Genomic DNA, 24,324 nt, shown 5'->3' with positions numbered 1-24,324 from the left:
AAAGCATGTCAGGGGACTTTCACTTCTGGGACCATGAAAGAGACGTACTCTTCCCGTTACTCACACAACGTGCAACTCAAAACCCTGGACGTTGCAGATGAGGAGATATATATCGATGTTCTGAGAAGTTAAGAGAAGGCAGACCAGTTAGAAAGTTGGGGAGCCAAAAAAGGAGATGGGGGGGGTTCCGAGGATTTTTGTTTTCAGTGTTGATTGTTGCCTCAAATATCCCAAACCATGAAGGCAGAACAAACCCAAAACACCAACAGCAGACACAGAAAAGGCCCCAAGTGAAGTTAGCTCTCTTTAGACAAAGGACCAGAAATGTGTCAAACCAGTAACACAAACAACTTTTGGACAAACACCAGAGAAGAACCTGGCACACACCCACTTCGCCATCAGCAAAGCCGAGTGGGAAGCCTACACGCCCACCCACGCCCCAGGCTTTCCCGAGTTCCGGGGTCTCCACTGCTTGCTGCGATCAGAGAAGCCAGAGTCCAGATTCTGACCCTTCCGCTCTGCCAGCCGGAAAAGGGCTCCTCCCTCTTCTCCACAGCAGTGGAGACCACTTGAGAAGCCTACATCCTCAAGGGACAGTAAAGACGTGCCTCCTACTTCTCCCCACTGCGGGGTGTAAGGAGAGCCACCGTGAGAGTCGCCGCCGAGAGGCCCGGAGACCGCCCTGCTCCCCGTGGCATCAGGCCAGGCCTCGAGGGCAGCGGAAAGGAGGCATCACTCCCCCTCTAGCTGAGGCTTGGGACTCTACTCAGCACGACCTAGGAGGGCCTCTCCCCTTCACTGAAAACCTGAGGTCAAGCTGGAAACCAGGACTTGCATCTCAGCGGGGTAACACCGTTCTCTTGCCCGAGAGCCGTCAGAAAAGTCCAACTTCCCCCAGAATGTTTAGATAAGATCCATAGTCTCAAGACAGAACACAGGCGCGCCTCGCTTTATCGTGTTTCCCTTTACTACACTGTTAACAGACCGAAGGTCTGTGGCAACCCTGAGTCAGGCAAATCTGTCGACACCAGTTTTCCGAAGCATTTGTTCAATCACGTCACTGTGTCAGATTTTGGTAATTCTTGCAATATAGCTTTTTCATTATTATCAGTTTTGTCATGGTGACGATCATTGATTATGACTCACTGAAAATACAGAAGATGATTAGCATATTTTAACCATAAACTATTTTTAAGGTAGGTATCCAATTTTTTTTTTTTAGATGTGATGCTTCTCCATGCTTACTAGATGACAGTGTAGTAAAGATGCAACTTTTATACGCACTGGGAAACCCAAAAAACTCATTTGAGTTGCTTTATTGTATTATTTGCCTCATTGTCGGGGTCTGGAACAGGATGTGTGCTATCTCCGAGGTATGCCTTTAGTCAAAAAAATATCCAGGTATCCATAAGTATCACTCCTTGGATCAAGAACCCGAAAACTCTCAAGCTGAATGAAAAAAGGCAACCGACAGACACCAACACTGAGATAACAGACATGTTAGAATTATCTGACAAAGATTTTGAAGTGCCTACCATAAAAATGCTTCAGCAAAGAATTACAAAGATGCTTGAAACCAAAGAAAAAATAGAAAATCCACAGCAAAGAAGTCTCAGCCAAGAAACAGAAGACATAAAAAGAAAGACCAAGAGAAAATTTAAGAACTCAAAACCACAATATTCAAGAGCAAAAAATAAGAACTCAAAAACTATAAAAAATTAGTGAAAGAAATTAAAGAAGATACTAACAAATGTAAAGACATCAATGTTTACAGAACACTTAGTATTGTTAAGATTTGCATTCTGCCCAAAGAGATCTACAGATTCAAAGCAATTCCTATCCGAATAAAAACTGCCTGTCAGGGAATAGCGGAAAGAGACAAATTTATCCTAAAATTTATATGGAATCTCAAGGGACTCCATAGCCAAAGCAATTTTGAAAGAGATACAACAAATTTGGAAGACTGACACTTTCTGATTTCAAAACTTATTACAGTAATCAGAAACCATAAGGTACCAGCGTAAAGACAAACCGACCAATGGAACAACGTAGAAAGCCCAGAAACAAGCCCTTGTGTATATGGACAAATGATCTCTGACAGGGGTGCCGAGACCACTCAGTGGGAAAAAGACCGTCCCTCCGACAAATTGTGCTGAGAGAACTGGATATCCACATGAAAAAGAATGAAACTGGCCTGTTATTATACACCGTAGACAAACATTAACTCAAAATGAATTAAAGGGGGCGCCTGGGTGGCTCAGTGGGTTAAGCCGCTGCCTTCGGCTCAGGTCATGATCTCAGGGTCCTGGGATCGAGTCCCGCATCGGGCTCTCTGCTCAGCGGGGAGCCTGCTTCCCTCTCTCTCTCTCTGCCTGCCTCTCTGCCTACTTGTGATCTCTGTCTGTCAAATAAATAAATAAAATCTTTAAAAAAAAAATGAATTAAAGGCCTAGGCATTAAACCCTAAAACTATAAAATTCCTAGAAAAAAATGTTAAGGGAAAAGCTTCATGACACTGAATCTGACAATGATTTCTCATACCAGGTGCACAGAAAGCAGAAGGAAAAACCAAATTTGATGGGGCTACATCAAACTGGAAAGCTTCTGCATATCACAGAACACAATCAACAGAGCAAAAGGGTAACTTATTAAATAGCATAAAATGTATGCAAATCAGCGGTTAAGGTCCAGAATATACAAAGAACTCCTACAACTCAACAACAGCAAAAAAGATTATATAACCTAATTACAAAATGGGAAGGGAAGTCAATGGGCAGTTCTCCAAAGAGATATACAAGTAAACGGACAAAAAACATATCTCTCTGTGTCAAATAAATAAATAAAATCTTTTAAAAAAATTTTTAAAAAATGAGGCTAGGTACCAACCTAATTAAAGAGATAACTCGGGGCACCTGGGTGGCTCAGTGGGTTAAGGGACTGACTCCTGATTTCGGCTCAGGCCATGACCTCAGGGTCCTGAGATGGAGTCCCGCATCAGGCTCCAAGCTTAGCACAGAGTCCGCTTGGGATTCGATCTCTCCCTCTCCCTCTGCGCCTCCTGCTGCCTGATATAAACAAACAAACAAAACCTTGAAAAAGAGCTAATTCATTAGTAATTTAAATGGAAAAATTACAGAAAAGTGTGCATGCGTACGTGGTGCTGGTAAAAGAAGTTTCACTGTACAAACACACACACACACAGACACACACACAGACACACAGACACATCTTATTTTTAGATATAGATATTCTTAAATTTTAGAAAGGGATCACAATCCTGACGATCATGGGAAAGTAATATTTTCCTGTTGCCAATGATTTTAACAATGCATTATGTGAATTTCTTAATTTTTCTTGCTAAGACTGATAAAATCATTTTTTCTTATACGTAAAACTAAGAAATGACTGGCCTTTAAACCTATCACACAATGTATTTTCTTAGAATTGTGGACAAACGTCACAGATGAAATATCTTTGCAACAATTACAAGTTTATATCAAACATTTGGTATTTGGAAGATTTCTTCTTGCCTCCTTTAAAAAATACTGGGAGGAATTTCAAATTAACAGCCCTGTAAAAAGAGCCACTTTTCGGAATAGTGTGGAAAAGAAGGGTTTAAATCTGTCTTAAATTTTAAGCATCCCTGTCCCTTGGTTTACACTAAAGATTTTTATCTCTCCAGATGAAACTAAACTCATCTTGATGAGTTCTGGGGAGGAGGAAAAAAAAAAAAAAACCCAAAAAACCTCCAATGTAAGTTTAAAAAAAAATAATCATTGAGAAGGAACAAAAGAGCAAAAGTTGCACTGAGAACTGCAGAGATCTAGAGCATCATAAGCACGTCAAAAACAAGACAAATTTTTCTGTTCCTCTTCCCCCCCATCCCTAATAAAAGCAAGATAGTCTTCAATCAGCTACGGAGCCTTACATTAAGCTTCAGGATACACAGGTGTCTCGCTGTAAGAACGCATCCTCCCTTGTCTGGTCGGTAAAGGAATGGTCGTACGGTCGTGCAGATGAAGCAATTAATTTAATGCCCCCACCTTTTCCTTTTTATGAAGATCATTCGTTTAAGTGTTTTCCCTCTTTTTAACATTACTTCACCGGGAGTTTCACATTTCTAGGGTAAGACATTCAAGGTGAAAGGAAAAGGTTCAGGACGTAGAATACAGTTTTATCCAAACTCGTAACAGTCAGTAACGGAGAATAGGCTGCTCCGAGGAAAGTGATCCACTGGGGAATCACTAACCCAAAATGCTACCTTTCCTGCTTCTAGTATTTTAGTTATAATCATTTTAAAAGTTAACAATGTAAATGGTGTAAAATGAAGGATGGGGTCTGGGTGGCTCAGTCGGCTGTGCGTCTGACTCTTGATCTCAGCTCGGGTCACGATCTCAGGGTTGCGAGTTCAAGCCCCACACTGAGCTCCGTGCTGGGCATGGAGTCTACTTAAATAAATAAAAAACAAAATGCGGGATGGCTCTTTTTAAGTAAAAATCCTATACATTTTGATTAATATACACATACATGGGTAAAAAACAAGTAATTTTGCTGTCATAAAAGTACAGCAGAAACAGATCCATTCAGGGGGAAAAAAGTGGGAAGATGAGCTCTATGCATACTACCTTAGTTTCTCAACTACAAGAATGGAGGAGGGCTTTTTCAGCATGCTTGTGCATATAATTGTAAGAAGTAGGATTAGAGTCATCACAATTCCCGTCTTGCTACCTCACGGCTCCCTTCTGCAGGGTCTCAGCTCATCCTACAGTCAAGTATGTCGATACTGTCAACAAGCAGATCCAGGAAGAAAGGATTTCCAAAAGGAGGCATTTTAGGTTGCCCCCTGGAAACCTCATTCCTAACCCTACACATTCCCAACACAGTGACACTTAGGAATCCAGAACCAAAACAGTGGTCATCGCCCCCCAGTAAGTGCAAATACTTCTTCCCCCACGAGCCTCCGAATGATATATTAAAACACTAATATCGAACGCTAATATCGAATCCCAGATGCAACCCCAACTCAGCCTTCCCTGAAATGTAACCCCAGCCCCGCAGCGGACAGTAGAGAGACAGCCTCATATTCCGTCTGTCAAGACAATGGGGACTGTTCCTATAACCCAAACCCGTAAAGCCCTTCTATATCCAAGAATGAGTCAAGGGAGCCACGGAAAGGAAACACACAAAACCCTGCCTAGGCAAACTGTAGGTGACGGGAAGCGGTCGTCCGTTTGTCTCGGGACAGAACCCACATCAAGTTTCCTAACCAACACTCCTCCTGGAAACTGTTCTGGCCGGAGCAGCACCGCCCGGCTTTCCTGCCGACGCGGCTTCATTATTCCCTTCTCCGGATTCTGAACAACGCGGCTGGGCCCAGGTCTGAAGACGCTTTCCCCGAGGCCGGTGGCAATGTCAGGCTGTCAGCACAGCCTGCGTTTCAGCCAAGACCCGGGAAGCCAGAGGAAACACCCACAAACACAACTCCTGGGCTCACCCGCTTCCCTCCGAAGCCAGAGCAGCCCGGCCCCAGGGGCAGGCGGGAGGGAGGTGGCAGGTTTCCCCTGGGGAAGAAGACAGACCCACTTACCTTCTCTGCGTACTTGAACTTAACATAGAACCAGCTTGACTTGATCATTGTCTCACCTCCTGCCCTCAGAGGAAACGAAGATGGAAAAAATAAAAAGGAAAAGAAAAGAAAACAAAACAAAACCGTCTGATGCTGAAGAAAAAGCGGTGTCTCAGGCACAGGCTTCCAAGGGACGCGGCTATTTCCGAGGCAGGGGGAGCCGAGCCGAGGGAGCCGGCAAACGGCTGTTTCAGACCTGGCCTCCCGCCCGCACCGCCCCTGGGCGCCTCCAGCACCTCCGACTGGCTCCTGCGCTGGAAGCCGCCTGCAGGGCCGCCTCTCGGGCTGCCAGCTCGGCCCTCCGGCCCGCTCACTCCCTCCGCGGGGCTCTCTTGGCCGCCTGACAAGAGAATTCCTCCCATGGGCTCCAGAGGCCTCCCTCACCAATGGCACAGGTCAGTGAAGCAGGAGGCAGGCCCTTGGCCCTCCCAGAACCTCCCAGAAGGCCAAGCTCCGCCTCCGCCCGGGCCCCCACGGGGATGAGGGCTGAATCCCAGCACCTGGGATCACACCTGGCCAAAAGTCACTGGACAAGAGCCTGTGTCCCCATAAAGGAGGCTGCCACGGCGTTAACCCCACGATCCCTAAGGCACGATCGGGGAGTGACCTTTCTCCACGCCTACGGACGATTTCAACACTAACAACAGTCCAGTGTCTTCAGCACAGAGGGAGTAAGAATCCGTCGGAAACCCTCCAGCTGAAACACCTCCCGACCTCTCTGGGCTCTCCCTGGCCACCCCCTTCCCTTCCACGGCTGCCAAAACAGCTCCTGGTGCTCAGCCTCAGGAACCAACAGCTTCAAGAGTGACTGGCACTTCCAGCTTACAGCTTTTTCCCCCCAGAAATGGAAAGGCAGTGTTTTATTTTTGTTTTACTACGATTAACCCATTGAACTTTTCAAGAGTTCAAGGAAAACAACGTGGAACAGAATCGTAGCATCTCCTTTACCAGATGCAAGAAACAGAGGAAATGGAGAATGGGGGGCAGGAACCCTGGAGCGGGGCTCGGCCGGTGCCCCCCGCCCTCCCACATCCCCCGTGCTGGGGCTAGTGCACTCCCCGAGTCAGGCACGAGGCACGCCGCAAGCCCCAGAGCATTTAACAGTCTGTCAGCATGTCCCTCCTCCTTCTGGCCACAGCCCTACCCCCAGGGAATAAACAGGGACTTGCTCAGTACGAATAACTAAGCTTCACCCGCACTTCCAGCACGTTCTCTAGAGCGCGGCGCGCCCCCTCGCCGCAGAGGGAAGCGGGGGTCTGAGTTTCCATCACGAGCTTCCACCCTGGTCCCAGAGAAACTGAGCTACCTCAGTCCCTTCCCTGCACCTTCGGCACGCAGTGCCCGCCTCCCTGGAACACCTTTCCGTCCCCACTGCATCGCCCAGTCCTGTTCTCCCCCTGGACCGGCACTTCGCGGTCCCCCAGTCTGGGTCACGTGCACCTGTCACATGCCTAACTTCTCCCCCGCCCCGCCCCGGGGAGCACTTCTCACCCAAGCTTCTTTTTGTCCATCTGCGCCCCTGCCTCGCCTTCTGACGCAGCGGCGCCCCCGGTCAAGTCCCAGCCTCCCTCGGTCATGCTCACCGCCGGGGACTCGGGCCCGTGCCTGCACACAGCTGATGCTCAGTTGGTGTCTGACGGACGGCACGCGGGGAGGCCACCTGGGGCCACCTGGCACGGACGGGGCTGAGACAGGGCGTTAGGGCCTCGGCACATTTTTTTTAGCAGAGTAAGCTCCTGATACACGTCTGCCAAGGTTGCCGCCTTCAGTGGGGGAGGACGGAACTGCGACCAAGGGGACAAAGCAGCTCAGTAAACGCACCGATGGGCAACCCTGAGAACCCTTCGGACACGGAGGCCGCTGTACGGTCTGGACAACGTTCCGTGACCTACGCGAGCTAGAACACCGGTCCGACAGAGCCCCGGTTCTCTGGAGTGGAGCACGGGAGCTCAGCAGGGGCAGAGCGCCAACACGCTCCTGAAGGAAGCGGCAGGAGGACAAGAACTTCCAGGAGCTGTGCGCGCCGGTGAGAAAGGCAGGGAGGGCTCCCATTTAACGAGAAGGGGAAGCGTACAGGGTTTTACTGGACACAGGGAATGGGGAGGGAAGGAAGACGCCTGACCTCGGACCAACTGGACCTACAGACGTGATGGCAAGACCTCCTGTGTTCAGCGACAAGACTATGGGAGACTGGCTCTTTCAGAGCGCACTTGCTTATGCTGTTCCCCGTTTCCATAATCTCAATGCTCACGCAGGAGAGGACACGTAAGATAACATACGATTCCCAACACCTAGAATCTGGAAATCAAGCATTCAGACGCACGGGCAGGCGGAGTGAATCCCTACAAGCTCATGGAAAGCAACAGAGTCTAACTTTCAGCATGGGGCCCCCCTTTTCATTAAAAAGAAATAACGAAGTCCCCACTTGGTAACATGCCGAGTTTTCGCAGGCATTCATTAATTGAAGAAACACAAAATGCAAGAATTTAATAATGTTTTTTAATGAATTTCTATTTTACTAACCATCCCTCCTCGAAACACCTAAACGTAACAGGCACACGAGGACACGCTGCATGTGACCCGTTTGGCGACCTGATAAAGGCTGTGCCTCCACGCGGGCGTGACCGGATCGGAAGGCCGCACAGAAGGAGCGAAGCCCAGAGAGAGGAAGTGACGTCACCGCGGTCTCGCCAGGGCTGTGGCTGACGAAGCTGCGACTCGGAGCCTGCCTGGCCCCCGGGCCCAGCCGAGCAGCTTCAGGCTCCCGCACACGGTGCGTTCTGAGAGCTCCGGTAAGGCTACAACTGTGTCACGCACGTCTGGTCACACAGTGCGATCATGGAACAGACAGGATTAGTAACACAGCACAAATCTCCGAGAGTCAAGGGGAGATAAAATAAAACTGCGATTTCTCTTATCCCCCAATTATCTAGTATTTGCATGAATATAAGGCATCACCTCGCCTCATGGGACATCAGAAAGGCGACGAGTGTCATTCGAGATGCAGATGCTTCAAGCACCTTAAAGGGGGAAGGAAGAGAACCAGTAGGGGCAGGGCAAAAAGCCACATCACGAGAGAGAGTAATGCGACCGGCACTGGTCGCCCGCGAGAGCTTTACAGACGGGGGACCTCAGTGCCCATCCCGGCCACACCACATGCCGGTGCCACCGCGGAGTCGCTCTCTCTCTCAGCCTCAAGTTCCGCATCTGTACACCGAGACTCATCAAACCGACCTTAGAATGGGCCCATGTTTGCAGAGCAGTTAACGTAGCTCAAAGTTCCTCACTGAGCTTGATAAACAGCCAAACCTGGCGTCCTCACCTTCCACCACCCCACAGCCTCCCGCCCTCCGCCTAGAGCCACCGTCCGCTGGAAGCGCAGAGCATCGCCTCTTGGACCGGACGTCGGAACTTCCAGCTGCTGCGACAGCTTCAGCCACACGCTGACGACGTGCAGAGCTGACCTGCCAACAGGAAGGCGCAAAGAAGAGCGGGACGACGCCCCCGCCACCCAGCTCCCCGGTGAACGACGTCCGGAACGATGCCGCTTGGGAACGGCGAGGCAGTCGGTCCGGCAACACGAGCGCGTCCTCCGGCAGAAACAGGGCCACTTCGTTAACCTTCGCGTCTCCTGGAGAACTAAAAGTCCGCAAAAACATACACAGAAATATAACAAACTAGCAATTGAGTCCTTTCACGATCTGAAACCATCACCAAGACGGGCTGGGCTTTCCGTAGCCACTCGTGTTCCTTCCCGGGCACAAACGCCGGCTCCTTCCAGCTCCCACCAGCCTTGTTTTGTGGCTTTAAGCAGACGGTTTACTGTTAGACGGGGCCGGTCTATGCGCAGGAACTGCTTCAGCTGCACTAGACGGACCCCATTTCCACTGCAGCCGCCCTTGGAACACGCCACCTCCTCAGGCAGAGCATCAGAACGCTTGTTAAAGGAGGCTGAAAAGGCGCCTGGGTGGCTCCGTGGGTTAAAGCCTCTGCTTGGGTCATGATCCCGGGGTCCTGGGATCGAGCCCCACATCGGGCTCTCTGCTTGGTGGGGAGGCTGCTTCCTCCTCTCTCTCTCTCTGCCTGCTGGTAATCTCTGTCTGTCAAATAAATACATAAATAAATCTTTAAAAAAAAGAAAAGGGGGGGGATGCCTGGGTGACTCAGTGGGTTAAAGCCTCTGCCTTCGGATCAGGTCATGACCTCAGGGTCCTGGGATCGAGCCCCGCATCGGGCTCTCTGCTCAGCGGGAAGCCTGCTTCCTCCTCTCTCTCTGCCTGCCTCTCTGCCTACTTGGGATCTCTCTCTCTCTGTCAAATAAATAAATAAAATCTTTAAAAAAAAAGAAAGAAAGAAAAGTGGGGGAGGCTGAAGAGGTAGGATGGGCGCTCAAGGACTTGCCCTGTTCTCTGCAAACAGGCCTGGTCGTGGCTCTTACAAAAGCTTCCAAAGGACTCATGACCTGTCTTCCCACCTCCATCTGGGGCGTTTCCTTTGCAGGGAAAGACCCTTCCTCTTTCCTTCAAGAGCTTTCCTCGCCCCCGCAACCAAGCCCAGGCGCTCATGCACACGCTTCGCCTGCAAACCCCCTCAGCCCCGCACACCTGCACACACCCCCTCTATTCTTATCTCAGACCTCGAATCCTGACAAAAGCTTCCCCTGGCCCTCCAAGAAAGTGCTTGCACATGACTGTTCCGAAGTTTAGCTTAACGGGAAAGCTTCAAATTACTTGAACACAATTACAAAGAGATAGAGCTGATTGTAAACAGGAAGATTTTTATCCTACTCTCCTGCTATTCAGCAGCCCCCCCCCCCCAAAAAGCCACATGTTCTTTCTTACTCATAACGCTCCATGATAAATGTGTTCTTCCTTCAACCCGCGGGGGAGGGAGAAACGCACCTCAGCGCAGCATTGCAGGAGACAGACACCGTGCCGTGTTATCTGCATCCGACCTCCTCTCTGCTGCTAAGAGGCACAGGGCCTCTCGCAGGAAAAAAGCCAAGGCTCCCTGCCAAGAACAGACTCATAAGGCACCACTCCAAGCTAAGTGGTTTCCAGAGTCCTTGAGGGAACCAGGCCAAAGTCCCACCTCGCATTTCCAAGGTGGGAAAAAGTCCTCAACAGACGCCAAAACATCTTGAACGAAGACTGGAGGATGAGAACTCCCTCCCCACAGGTCGGCTCTAGAACTCTTGGTCCCGCTGAGGGGGACGATCCTCGCTCGCCGTCATTATTATCCGGGCAAGCAAACTCGAGCTATCCAAGGGTCAGATACGTGAATAATGACCTGTATTATGCACGGAAGGAATGCAAGTAAGGCTCAAGTTTTGAACCGATCACCTTTACAGAGGTGAACTCTGATACTTAGAAGTCCTTGAGGTTGCACGAGTTTTGTTAATTTTTTCCTTAACACTTTCCAAAAAGCCCTCAGAAAGGTCAAACTGTTTAAGCCGGAGTTAAAGGCAGGAAACCAATAATCCTCTTTCGAGAGAAAGAGCTGAACGGAGCTTTACTACATGGTCTTGGTCCATGTAAGCAATATGTAAAGGAACATTCTATTTATTCATTTTCCTGTTACAGTGAGATGTTTGGCTGGATCAAGTAGCTGAATAAATTGTCTGTGTCTGACATTAAGGGCCACGGAATTTGAACTAAAAAGTGACTCAGGCACTGTCCACACTTTGACTGCTATGGAAGGAGGAGACAGGTGAAGCCCACACAGAAGGAAAGGTTTGGGTTTCCAGGAAATTATCAAAATATACCGAGGTTACAACTAGTAACAGGATCAATGTCGAAGAAATTTTTCTAAAAGGTTCCTAAGAATAGATACACTGTCATTTACTTTAACAGTATCTAAGCTCTGCTCCAATCACCTTGTCTACATCTAAAACATTAAAAACCAAGAGACAAAGGCAGCATCCCTCCCTTGGGTTTCAGACCTTGACAGAGATGAAGGGGTTATTTTCTCACGGAAGCCACATTCCGGATTTCTGATGAAGTGTTCCATCACAAACTCTACACCAACAGGATCTAATTCTTTCCAGCTATAACAGAGCATTGTTTAGAGACACTGGTCAGCAAGCACAGAGCTTAAGAGATTTTACGAAAATAACGTAGCATCTGTCGGAGAGGAAGAGATAACCAGCAGCCCCTCCTAAAGGCGTCAGCGCGTGCACAGGGGGCATGACCGTGATCCCGGAGAATATGAGAATGAGCTACACACACGCAGACCGAAACGGAGCCGTCCCTTCCCGAAATGACTTGGCAGTCTGGTTACGGAGACTAATGATACACACAGGAAGTGACTTATGACCTCCTATTACAAAACAACAAATCCCACAAGTGCAAATCAATACACCACACACAGAAGTTGATGAGTATCTAGAAGGCAGTGAGAGAGAGATGCGAGGTGGCTGAGAAGGACTTGCTATGAAAAAGCAGCTTTGGAAAAAAAAATACGGAGGCTGATTTGGCCAAGGAAAAGAGCAAGACATCCCAGGTAGACACAAACACCTACAAAGCAAAAGATAAAACTGAAATTGCGCTCTTTCCCGTCAATATAAATCCCACTGATAAGCTCTGCTTGTGTTCACATCTCTGCGTCACATGCCTTTCAAAAACGACTACTTCTGAAGTTTGACATTGTCTTTTTATAAAAGTGTGTGGGTCCCCATACATTCCTCAACAACTCTGCCCACATACCTACTTCCTTCACACACAACACACAGAATTACATAGATAAATGGCAGCCGAGTTATTTTAACTGGTTTTGCAGCACGAATTCAGAATGATGATAATTACAGCTTCTCTTTTAAAATGAGGTTTTGTTCTTTAATATTCATTGACTACTAGCTTGCTTCCCACACACAACACATTATTTACCCTACAGTGGCTTGGTGCATCAATTATGGTAATAGTTTGTGAATAACATTCACATTATGGAAAAATGAGCCTGGTTACTTAGCTCTCCCTCTGGAAAATTGTCACAAACATACGTATCATCTGTCTCTACTTAGAGTACAGCAATTAGTAATTATAGTTATATATACTTTTGTAAAGCAAAAGGGGAAAATAAATTTGAAATGTCATGTTTCCAAATGTTCTTAGGATATTGTCTAAAATTATCGTGTTTGAACTCTAGTTGAAAAAGAGAAGACACATTTTGACAAAACGAAAAGTCATCACTAATAGCACAGCAGATGCGGAAGAGTAGACAGAATCCTTCACCATGGACACCGGCTCTTAAACGATTTCTTCTTCAACCAGATGAGACTAGGTATGGAGAAGCCACGGGCAGCGGGAGACCTGAATGTTACGCTGGGAGCAAGACAGACCCAAATTCAAGCCCCGTCTTACTCATTCTCTAGCTCAGTTAACCAATTATTTACTGAGTGCCTACTGTATACCACACACAGACCTGGTGCTGTAGAAACCTTCGAAATGATAGAAAATAACTTTTTCAAGAGGAAGTAGAAACATGCCAGTACCACTTAGCGCGAAGTATACAGATTTTGTCAAGACTTCTAAGATACAAAGTAGTTCAGAGAAAAAACCATTTCTGCTGGCAGAGAAAGGAGGTAAGGGCTCTTCCACGGCCTGAACTGCTGCTGAACCGTGGTGATGACAGGACATTAGAGCCTGCGGAAGAGCAACCCCGGGTAACGACGGGGCCAAGATCCGAACACGAGAATGGGCAGGCACTCGGGGGAAGCGGAGGTGAGGGCCAGAGGGAAAGAGGCCCAAACCCGAGCAGCGTGGTTTCTGGCGGTCCTCTGCGTGGGCATTTACATGGCCCAGGACACACATTACTTACCGCGTTGTAAGGACGGCTCATCTGCAAAGTGCGGAGGACAGAACACTCCTGGAAACCGAACTGATGAGATGATCCTGCAAGTAACCTGCATTAGTGTCCGACGCCAGTCGGCTCCCGACAGGGCCTGAGACATTAGCAGTTTGTTGCAGCCAAGACAATGACTTTTTTTAGACAAAAGGTAGCTGGCACGAGAGTTCTTAAGAGAAAAGAGGAAAGGACGAGAGCACAGAAACGCTCCGCCGTCGTGGACTCTGTCCGTCCACAGTACCCTACGGCACTGACCACCGGAGGGGCGAGAACTTCCGAACCCTGGGCAAAATCTGGAATGAATGACCATGAAGAGGAAGTCTGCACAGGTGGAACGTGAGCACCGAGAATCCAGCCCAGGATCGCTCTGGATGGCGGGTCCCAGAGGCATCTAGGATACGGGTCTCTCCCAATGTCATTTCTCACAGTGTCACGCCAGCCTTTCCCTGCAAAATGCCAAAGGGAGACAGGCTACCGGAAAACAATCCAGGCGCCCTGCCCATCTGAGGGTGACTAATGATGCCTGCAAGAACTCCTTGCTAAAGATCTGATCCAGGGCTCTCAAAGGACACGTCGCTAGACCGGCAGCAGCAACACCTGGAAGTTGTTAGAAGCATAAATGTCCAGGGTGCGTGAGCGGCAGTCGGCGGGGTGCCTGCCTAACTCTTGCTTTCAGCTCAGGTCATGATCTCAGGGTCATGAGATCAAGCCCTGTGTTGGGCTCTGCGCTCAGCACAGAGTCTGCTTGGGATTCTCTCTCCCTCTCCCTCTGCCCCTCCCAGTCCTGCTCTCTTTCTAAAATAAATCTTTAAAAAAAGGGGGGGGGGAGGATTTTCGGGCCCTCCCCAGACCTACGAAAGCAGAAACCTTGGCTAGGTGGGGTAGGGCCCAGCAGTTTGTTTGTACAGCCTTCTACATGATCCTGCTGCTGACGTTTGAGAACCACTGATCTGTCTGACCTCCCAGATGCAGAGTGAGGGAAACTGAGGCCCAGAGAGATGGTCACAGGTCTGCACCATCTCCAGACGCCTAGCCCTTCGTTCTCTGTACTACACCGCCTGTGTAGACATGCAGGCAACAGATATGCCTTGGCTGCAAGCTTTTAGCTCTGCCCCTCTGCCCTAATACGCCCCAGTAGGGCTCCAGTGGAGGGATTTTCTGGCAAGCAGGGCTAATGAGAGATGAGCCAGAAAGCCCACGGCTCAGTCATGGGGAGGGCCCCAGAAGCAACTACAGATTCATGTTCTCAAACAGAGCTCCTCGACCGTTTCCAGTAAAGGGGCAACTAGTAAACACTTGAGGCTTTGCAGGCCATAGGATGTCACAATCATTCAACTCTGCCAGTATAGCTCACAAGTGGCCACAGGAAAAAACAAACCAAGGGATATAGCTATGTTCCAAATAAAACTTTGTTTTGCCAAAACAGACAACAGATCAGGTCTGTCCATCAAGGCTGAGGTCTGCTGACCCCTGCTGCAGAACTTGTCTGGCACGCAACAGGCATTCTACAAAGACGTAGTTGAACGAATAAATAAAGACAAGAGGAGTCTGGTGCTGCTGTTCCCTACGTTTCTCAGTGGCGCCTAGGGTCACTCTTCTTTTCCCATCTCAGCATCAGGACGGGGCCCTGCACCTGCTCGTGCAGGCTGCACCTGCAACAGGATGGAAGACTTGGCGGGGGAGGGGGTGGGGGCAGACATCGGCCATGCCTCTTGCCAAGTCACAGCCCTAGCGCAGGGTTGTTCCTCTGTCAGGAGAAACGGGACCTCTGTGACGCACACAACGGCACACGGCCGAATCCGTTTGGGGAGGGCTGACTCTCATTTATACATGAATGTCCTCCGTCTCCTACTCTTTTTTCGTTCTTCATCTGGACCCCAAGGTACATACTGATAACTACTGGTCACTCCTGCTGGCAGTTCTCCAGACCATGAGTAACCTCCACATAATGCCGATTTTAAACCCTTACCGAAATTCTTGAGCACATTCCGCCGGTACGTATGGAGCTCCTTCTATGGCACCGACGGATCGTACATATTACAAAACATACAAGTAAATCTCAGGAAAATATACAGATAAAATGACCATAACTTTTAATGTTTTACCCAACCTAATGGTGCTGTTATTTCAAGGTATGACCTCCACGGAGGGCAAAGTCAGTCATTAATGATCATGGATATAAAGCTCAGGTCCCAACTGTTTTTATAATTTAAATCTTCTGTCCAAGTCCTGACTAGATAGGATTCCGTAGCTGTTGTCTGTCCTTAGTAACACGGTCGATAAGGCGCTCGTAAAAGTAACGGCACTATAAGCTCTACAACGCTCCTGCTGTTCCCCGATGCTTATGCTACCTCATTCCACAGGTCATCTGAAGGAAGTTTTAAAAAAAGCTTGTCCTTTTTGTAATTGTTAAAGTAAAGAGTGTAACCTGGTAAGGCACTTTCTGACCCACACAAATGGGAACATGTCCCAGAACGTGGGGAGAACAAAAGTGTAAAGGCTGAAGGAATCTGCCGTTTTGTGAAACTCCAGCTCCCCCCAGAGGACACCTGCCACACCCTTATGGAGCACTGACTGTCCCAGAGAGCAGACCGCCAGCTCAAGCCAATCAATACAATCGTTCATCCATAATGTTCCATGTATCTTCCTTAAAGATTATGAATCTCAACACGATTTCGGCTACTTTGTCCCGTATGCCAACGGGTCATCCCCCGAATCCTACGGGGGTCGGGGGAGGCATGAACCCCACCTTGGACAGCTCCTTTCCAGATCAGGTGTCCCAGGTCGTAAAATCAACGTAGTGGGTGATCACCGCCACATAAGTATGCACGTGTATGTGCGAGTGTGTGTGTGTTAGTGGAAGAGAAGAGACAAGGAAACGTGACAGGGTACTGCATGTAGTAAGTTCCCACTTGGAAAAACTCTGTCCTGATTTTATATGTGAGCATGGGTGTGTTCATGCATTTCTCATGTGCGTACGTAAGCACGGACACTTGATCACGGCATGAGCTGATTTCTAACTGTGTGGGCTGGGACAAGAGGACCTGTAAGCTATACTCTAGACACAGAGTCTGGAGCCCCTGGAGACGCCAGCGCAGCGCGTGCCGCCGAACGGCTAGGTGGAGGAGGAGAGAGAAGACGAGGAACGCGGGCCGGCACTGTGGAGCGCACGCTCGGGCGACATCAGGTCCACATCTGAAGGCCGATCTCTACCCCCCGGGTGCACAATTACGGAAGAGACAATCTCCTGGCCTTTGCTTTTCTGCACCTAAAATGTAAAGGTAACAATACCTATCTTACGAGGGGGTGAGGAGAGCTACTGGGAATCACGGGGGCTCCTAGAGAGAACCTGGCCCAGAGGAGATCCTAACGGCAGAGGACTCTTCCCTGAGAGGAGCACAGAACCCTGTGAGGGACTCTCAGTTAAATGAGATGAAATTAAACAAAATACAGCACAATAAGCATCAGAGAAAGTGTGGTCCAGGGTGTACGGTACTGAACTGGCAAGCCCTCGTTGGTAGCGAAGGAGACGATCTTTCATAAAGAAACACAGATGTTGAAAAACCTATAATAGCACTCTCCCTCCCAATCACCCTCCAACTCAAATACATACCCCTGAGGGCACAGAAATTAAAAGCAAAAGAAACAAAGAAATGAAATAGAGTTTAGAAGGGGGAAAAAGGAAACAGCCTCTCATAATCTCTAGCTTCCTGTAGCACTGCTTTCATTATTCATGAAGATAATTTGTAAGCAATATGCAAAATGTATTTACTTGGGAATCCATATGGTGTTACAGAACAACTGCAAATCGAACTGTCTGGCAGCCCGCCGGAGAGCTGTTCTAGCCATCACAATGGGTCCTTCACAATCTCCAAAATCCACCTGGTTCATCTAAAACCACATCAGTCTTAATAATCCTAAAATACTAGAGTCCAAACGTGAAAGCCTTGGTCTGTGCATACTTAGGACCCAAAGTGCCACTAATGATAGAAGCTGGACCACTTGATATTCTCAAAGAGCCCATGAAGAACAGGGTCTAGACCTCATCCGGCCACGGACCAGCTCTGTGACCTTGAAAAAAACAAAACTCTCTCGGCTTCTCTTTCCCCATCTATAAAACAAGGAAGTTGTCCAAAAATAGCAACTGAAAGGGCAGTCCTGCTTTGCTTGACCAGCACGTCACCTTTTCAAAAAATGGTTTTTATTGCCGACAGGGACAAGCCCTGCAGCTGGCCCTAGGTCCCGCCTCGCGCTATCCCGTCAGAAGGAAGAGCCGCACAATTATATCCGCTCAACACGGGAGGACACAGCGGGGGCTCGCCATCCAGCTGTGAAATTCTAATTGCAAAGGGAAAATGATGGTAAAAGGAAGAGGAAGAATGAAGCAGCCCACATCTAACTGTAAAACTGTGCTTCAGGATCCCCCAGCAAATCAGCAGTCGCTCTGGATTTCCCGCGACTCGCTCTGTGAAACGTCCGTCCGAAGCAAGCAGCCGCAGACGCGTAACAGAGGCGAACCACGCACGCAGGAGGCAGGCCCTCCTGGGTTCTAGCAACCACAGCCCAAATCCCCAAGCATAAGAGCCTGAGAGATTGGTGAGAGGGCCGGAGGCGCGGCCCCAGCTCTGGGCTCTGAAGCAGGAATTTACAGAGAGCCGCAACAACTCCTATCTTGGGGGTAAGTCTTGGGGAGGAATTTATTAACTTACTTAGGCCTCTCTTCAGCAACTGACTCAAAGCCAGGTACTCAGTACAGCTAGAGGAGAACAGAGGACAAGCTGACATTTCTGTGAAAACACGTCCTCCAAGAAGCTCCAAGGACTGTGGGCACCAAGAATTCTAGCATCTCCGGCTGCGGCCCTCCCAGTGAATGGGATACGACAGCAGGCGGAGTCTGCCCAGATGTGCAAGAGCAGCCCAGCTGCTGAACACAGCCTGTCTGCAATTTTCTACTCAACCACCAGAATGAAAACGCAAACCTTCAGAGAAACAGGCCCTTGAACCTCCACCTGACCGATGTTCGTGGTTTCTTTAATCTTTAATCTTTTAAGCTCTTGGGCTTAATACAGCAGCTGCCATCGGAGCATCGTATTGTTGCTGAAGATAAGACGGAGGTGGGGGGGGGGGGGGGAGGCGATACTAAATTCAGAGACACGGATTTCCATTCTGCCAGGATCCAGACTCAGCTGGAAGGAAAAAGGAAGAGGACAAGACACGGCACTGGAACAGAGAGGCGGGGGCTCGAAGGGGGGCAGGGGGCGCCAGAAGGAACTGGGTGGTGACCTCACTGCTGTCACCCCACCACCCTCCGGGGCCAGCACGAAGTTGCTATCCAACTACATCATGATCGGCTTCGTGTAAATAAAATACATGAGCTCTTCCTTAGAAAAGGCCACAGATTCAGGACGGGGGCGAGGAAATACAAAAACACCAATGTCCGCGCAGTTACATAACTTTCAATGGAAAGACTCTAGTTGTTGGCTCACGCACTGACCCTCAAACTGGTCGTCAGAGCACCCGAAATGACAGAGAACAGTGAGCAGAAAAGGCGTTACATCTCATCACCACGTATGTACACCTGAATTCCTTTTAGTCCTCAATATGTTTTCTTAAATGTATAATGTTTCAGGGGCAAAAACCTCAGGTACAACAGAAGCGGAAAGAAGGCAGGAAGACATGCCTGGTGAGTTTACAGGAGACTGTACCTGGCTCCTAACACGCTGCCACATTTCCCATCACAACACACGACGGAGAACCGTGATCTAGTCCAACAGTAGGATTCTGATGATCGGCAACTGTGACCCGGAGAGGCAAAATCTCATACCCAAGGTCACACGAGTTACATAACGAAGCCACCATGATGGTTCCAGTTAAGTACAGGGCAACTTTGCACGGACAGTGTTTCTCTGCACTGAGGATTTAAAAAGCAAAAGTAGACAAAAACACTAGCTACTCAAAAATACGTCTCCTCTCTCCAAAGTGTTCAAACCCTGAAGAGAGTTGCTGGGAAGTCCCCGTCCACGTGCTGCTGCCTGTCAACTAGCTCCACCTGATGTCCCAGTAACAACTTCTTCTTTTTTATTTTTTTAATTTTATTTGAGATAGAGTGAGAGAGCACAGGGTGGGGCAGAGGGAGAGGGGGAGACGCAGGCTCCCCACTGAGCAGGGAGCCCCATGCGGGGCTCCATCCCAGGACCCTGAGATCATGACCCGGGCCAGACTCAAGAGTTGGATGCTTAACCAACGAAGTCACCCAGGCACCCCATCATCACATGAACATCTGAATAATTTAATGAGCACTCAGCATTTATGACTTTGATTTTTTAAATTTAGTATCATTTTTTATCTTTACACCAAGAAGTATGAGTAGCACAAAAATACTGAAAAACAAAAAAATAAAAAATAAAAAAATTAATAAAGCAAACACCACAAGTATAAATTTATACTTCCACAGTTCAACAGTTTTTAGAAGAGAAAAAAATGTAAATACTATCAACATAAAAGGTCTCAATCCTTAGAAATAAGGAACTTCCATAAAAGTCTAGAAAAGACAATTTACTAGTAAGGTACCTAGAAATTAAAATCTTAACACTGTCTCTTTGGATCAATCTAAGCAGAAACTCAGTCTGCTTCTCCTTCTTTCTAAATAAAATCCAAGGTCTTTAAATCCATTTTCCAGATTTGGGGAAGGGGAAGCTCTCGTAATACACCCAAATATAATTAGCTAAAAGTTTAAAGTCACATTTTTCCTCTGTAAAATAACTAACCTGCTCCTTTTTCTTACTATTCATTGGCTAATGGATATCCTGAATGAATTCCCATTAAAGGGGAAATCAGCTAAAAGCGGACTCCTCAGTCTAAGTCCCAGAGGAACAATGAAAACCCAGCTGCCATTTTGGAATCACCTCTTCTGATCGTTCTTCCCACAGTCATTTTAAAAAGCATAAAAGTGTTCATTATCCCACTGGCTGTTTCTCACACAGCCTTAGTTAATTCACTGTGTGGATTTAGTGAGTCCTCAAAGGAAAGAAGCGATGGCTACTCTCCACTCTCTATGGGCAGAGGGCCTTACTGTACCCAGTCTTAGCTCTCGAAGGCTGTAGGTACACTATCAAGCAGCACAGGCTCTACATAGCTCTGCAATTTCAGTGCAGAGATTGATGAAATGAAAAATGCAATTTTAATCAGAAGGTGAACTACAGAGACTCAGAAACTACAGTCCTCCCGTTTTCTACACAGTGAAGAACGACAGTGCAATTTGGAATCAAAAAGGCCTAAATACACAAGAAATGTGATCACATGGTATTCTCAACATCTAACTTGGCTCAATCAAGAAATACTGGAAGTAAATATGATCAAGGTTCTCAAAATCAAGATGTTCTAGCAAAAGCCCTAACATCAGATCAAGTAAAAAGAAGCTTCTGGACGTCTAGTTCCATGGTAGCAGCTCAAAGAACCTAAGAACGTGGGGTGCCTGCGTGGCAGAGTCGGTGGTGTGTCCAGCTCTTGGTTTCACCTCAGGTTGTGACCTCAGGGTCATGAGATCAAGCCCTGAGTCAGGATCATGCTCAGCAGGGAGTCTGCTTGGAGTTCTCCCTCCCTCTGCCCCGCCCCCAACACTCATGCCCAACCTCTCAAATACATAAATCTTAAAAAAAAAATAAAAATAAAAATAAAAGAACCTAAGAACAAACCAAAATCCACATTCTGAAAAATTAAAATGCGTGGACCAGTGATTCGAGGAGGGCCAGATAATCAGAACTTATCATCGGCTGTAAGCGCCGATGAGCAAATTTAGGATGTTATGTTAAAGAAATTTCTCCTGATGTTTTTGTGAAAGTGTTCTGGCTGAGTTAAAAATAAGTAAAAATGAAACAATATTGAACTCTCACTAAAATAGGTACCAGGGCAATTATTGCTGGAACTGAGAAAAATTCTTTTTTGCACATTTACTGCCATATTCACTGTTACTATCTTCTACAAACCTGTCCTTTCTAAGCTAGAATTTGTGCTAAGTATGTGAATATAGTACTTACTGTTATGGCATAACTGCTATCTGTGGATGACTCTATCCCTCTTCTTTATTAAATGTCATACAAAATCTGTCTAGAGCAGAACTTGATGTTATTTGATCTAAATTTGGAACTTTGGACCAGAAATTCTGTGGCAGTGCTTGATTATGAGGTGATTAGAGAAATAATTCCCAGTATGTTTACCAGAAAAAGAAGAACTGGAGGTATCACAATCCCAGATTTCAAGATACACGACAAAGCTGTTGTAATTAAAACAGTATGGTACTGGCAAAAAAATAGGCACATAGATGAACGAAATAGAATAGAGTGCCCAGAAAAAAATAATAATAATTATGTGGTCAATTAATCTGCAACAAAAAAGGCAAAACATGCAATGGAAAAATGGCAAGTGGCACTGGGGAAACTAGACAGCTATACACAAAAGAATGAAACTGGACCACTTTCTTGTAACACACACACACACACACACACACGGATTAAGGATCTAAATGTGAGACCTAAAACCATAAAAATCTTAGAAGAGATCATAAGCAATAATGTTGCTGACATAAACCTTAGCAATGTGTTTCTAGATATGTCCCCTGAGGCCAAAGAAATAAGCAAAAACAGACTACTGTGAGTGCATGAAAATAAGTTCTGCACAGCAAAGATAATCAATAAAACAAAACAAATCGACAACCAACAAAACACAAGAAAACCTACTGAATGGGAAAAGATATCTGCAAATGACATATCCAACATGAGTTAGTATCCAAAATATATAAAGAACTTAGATAACTAACCACCATAAATAAATAAATAGTCCATCCAATTAAAAATGGGCAGAAGACATGAACAGACCTTTCTCCAAAGAAGATAGACAGATTGTCGGCAGATACATGAAAAGATGCACGTCACCGCTTATCCTCGGGGAAATACAAATCAAAACCACAACCATCTATCACCCCTCACCTGTCAGAATGGCTAAAATCAACAGCGTAAGAAACAGGTGTTGGCCGGCATGTGGAGAAAAAGAGACTCACATGCCATGTTCGCGAGAGTGCAAACCGGTGTGGCCACGGTGAAAACCAGTATGGAGTTTCCTCAAAAACTTCAAAGTAGAATTACCATACTCTCCAGTAATTCCATCACAAGGTATTTACCTAAAGAATATGAAAAAACAGATTCAAAAAGCATATATGCCCCTTTGTTTACTGCAGATTGTGTTCAAGAGCCGAGATACGCATCAGCAGATGAATACGCAGAGATGCCGTGTACGTGCCCACTGGAACACCAGCCGTAGAGAAGAATGAAATCCTGCTCTTTGCAACGACATGGAGGAGTCTAGAGGGTGTAACGCTCCGTGAAATAAATCAGTCAGAGAAAGACAAACACCATATGATTTCACTCATACGTGGAATTTAAGAAACCGTATAAATGAACAAAGAGAAAAAGAGACAAACAGAAAACCAGAATCTTAACCACAGAGAACAGATCGGTGGCTACCAGGGGGGAGGTGGATGGGGATGGGGGAAAACAGATGAAGGGGATTAACTGTATATTATCTTAATTAGCGCTGGGTCATGTGCAGAATTGCTGAATCACTATATTGTACACCTAAAACTAATATAATACTATATATCAATTATATTGGATATTTATACATATATATGTGTGTGCATATATATATATATTTATGCTTACACTATTTTTAAGAATGTAATTAGAACATAATTAGAATAAAACTATTTAATTAAAATAAAAATATACCAAAAGCTACCACTGAGAACTCATAGATCTCTTTGAGAAATGATATGACACATTTCCTTCCAATATATTTCATCCTAAAATCTGCCAAGGTGTACCCTTCCCATTTTACAAGTAAACTATGTTTAAAGCCTGAATGGCTCAGTGGGTTGAGGCCTTCAGAACACAGTAATGGGACCCCCGTAAGCATGCAGGACGTGTTATTCCTCCTAAGGCATGGCACAGAAGGGCAATAATCTTTCAGGAATTTTCCATCCGTCCTTCTACCGAGCCTTCGGCTCCGGTCATGATCCCAAGGTCCTGGGATCGAGCCCCGCGTCTCTGCTCAGCGGGGGAGCCTGCTTCCTCCTCTCTCTCTCTCTGCCGGACTCTCTGCCTACTTGTGATCTCCACCTGTCAAATAAATAAATAAAATCTTTAAAAAAGAAAAAAGATAACAATTGTGTCCAAGTCAAAAGCTAGGAAGTGGCTGAACCAGAAATTTGATTCAGGGACCTCATTCTGAAATCCACGTTCTTTCCACTTCCTCATGCTACTTTCAATAGGATATAAATCAATAAAGCGAAGCTTTGAAAATCGGATTTTCTGAACATTGGGATATATGTTGCTTCTCACAAAGTATGCTGCAGAAACCTTGCGATACCTTTAAAAAGGTTTTTATTTTATTAAACTAAAATGATTTTATTCAGCATGGCAGTATCACTGACACCCTTTAAAGAAGAAAAATAAGACTATGTGTTCTAAGCAGTATTTAGAAAAAAATCAGCCCCAATCATGCATTCCATTGCTCTCTTCCAGGAACGGCAAGTCATCAATCCCCAGCCTGAAAACTGGAGGGTCTCCACAGGCACCTAGTGCTGCAATGACCTTCCTGAAATGCCTCAAGTGCACACCAGAAAGTAAATATCATAATTAAATTCAAACAGTTATTAAATATCTAATTCAATTCAACAAACATCTATTACCATCTGCTGTGCACCAGGCACCAACAAGGTGCTCGCAATACAAAAAAAGGCTAATAACTGAACCAGACAACTTGCTCTTTAAAAAGGCCAGAGTGAAGTAAGCGGGGAAAAT

The 24,324-nt window shown here is 46.9% G+C and overlaps 1 protein-coding gene across 8 annotated transcripts in view; it reads right to left on the bottom strand.

The window, feature by feature from the left end:
* Positions 1-24,324, bottom strand: part of AUTS2 (activator of transcription and developmental regulator AUTS2) — a 1,064,271-nt gene that overhangs the window by 725,502 nt on the left and 314,445 nt on the right. The window contains exon 1 of one of the 8 annotated variants that reach the window (XM_082714259.1): positions 5,588-5,650. The exons of the other annotated variants lie outside the window; for them this stretch is intronic. Coding sequence (XP_082570385.1) covers positions 5,588-5,635 — 48 coding nt within the window. The 5' untranslated portion in view covers positions 5,636-5,650. Of the gene's footprint in view, positions 1-5,587; positions 5,651-24,324 lie in introns of those variants that run through there. 8 annotated transcript variants of the gene reach the window in all.

Source organism: Mustela nivalis, assembly GCF_964662115.1.
Source record: "Mustela nivalis genome assembly, chromosome: 19".
In the NCBI taxonomy this organism is placed as follows: Eukaryota; Metazoa; Chordata; class Mammalia; order Carnivora; family Mustelidae; genus Mustela; species Mustela nivalis.
Note: the sequence above shows the minus strand (reverse complement) of the source record. Positions and strands in the feature narration are given on the sequence as shown.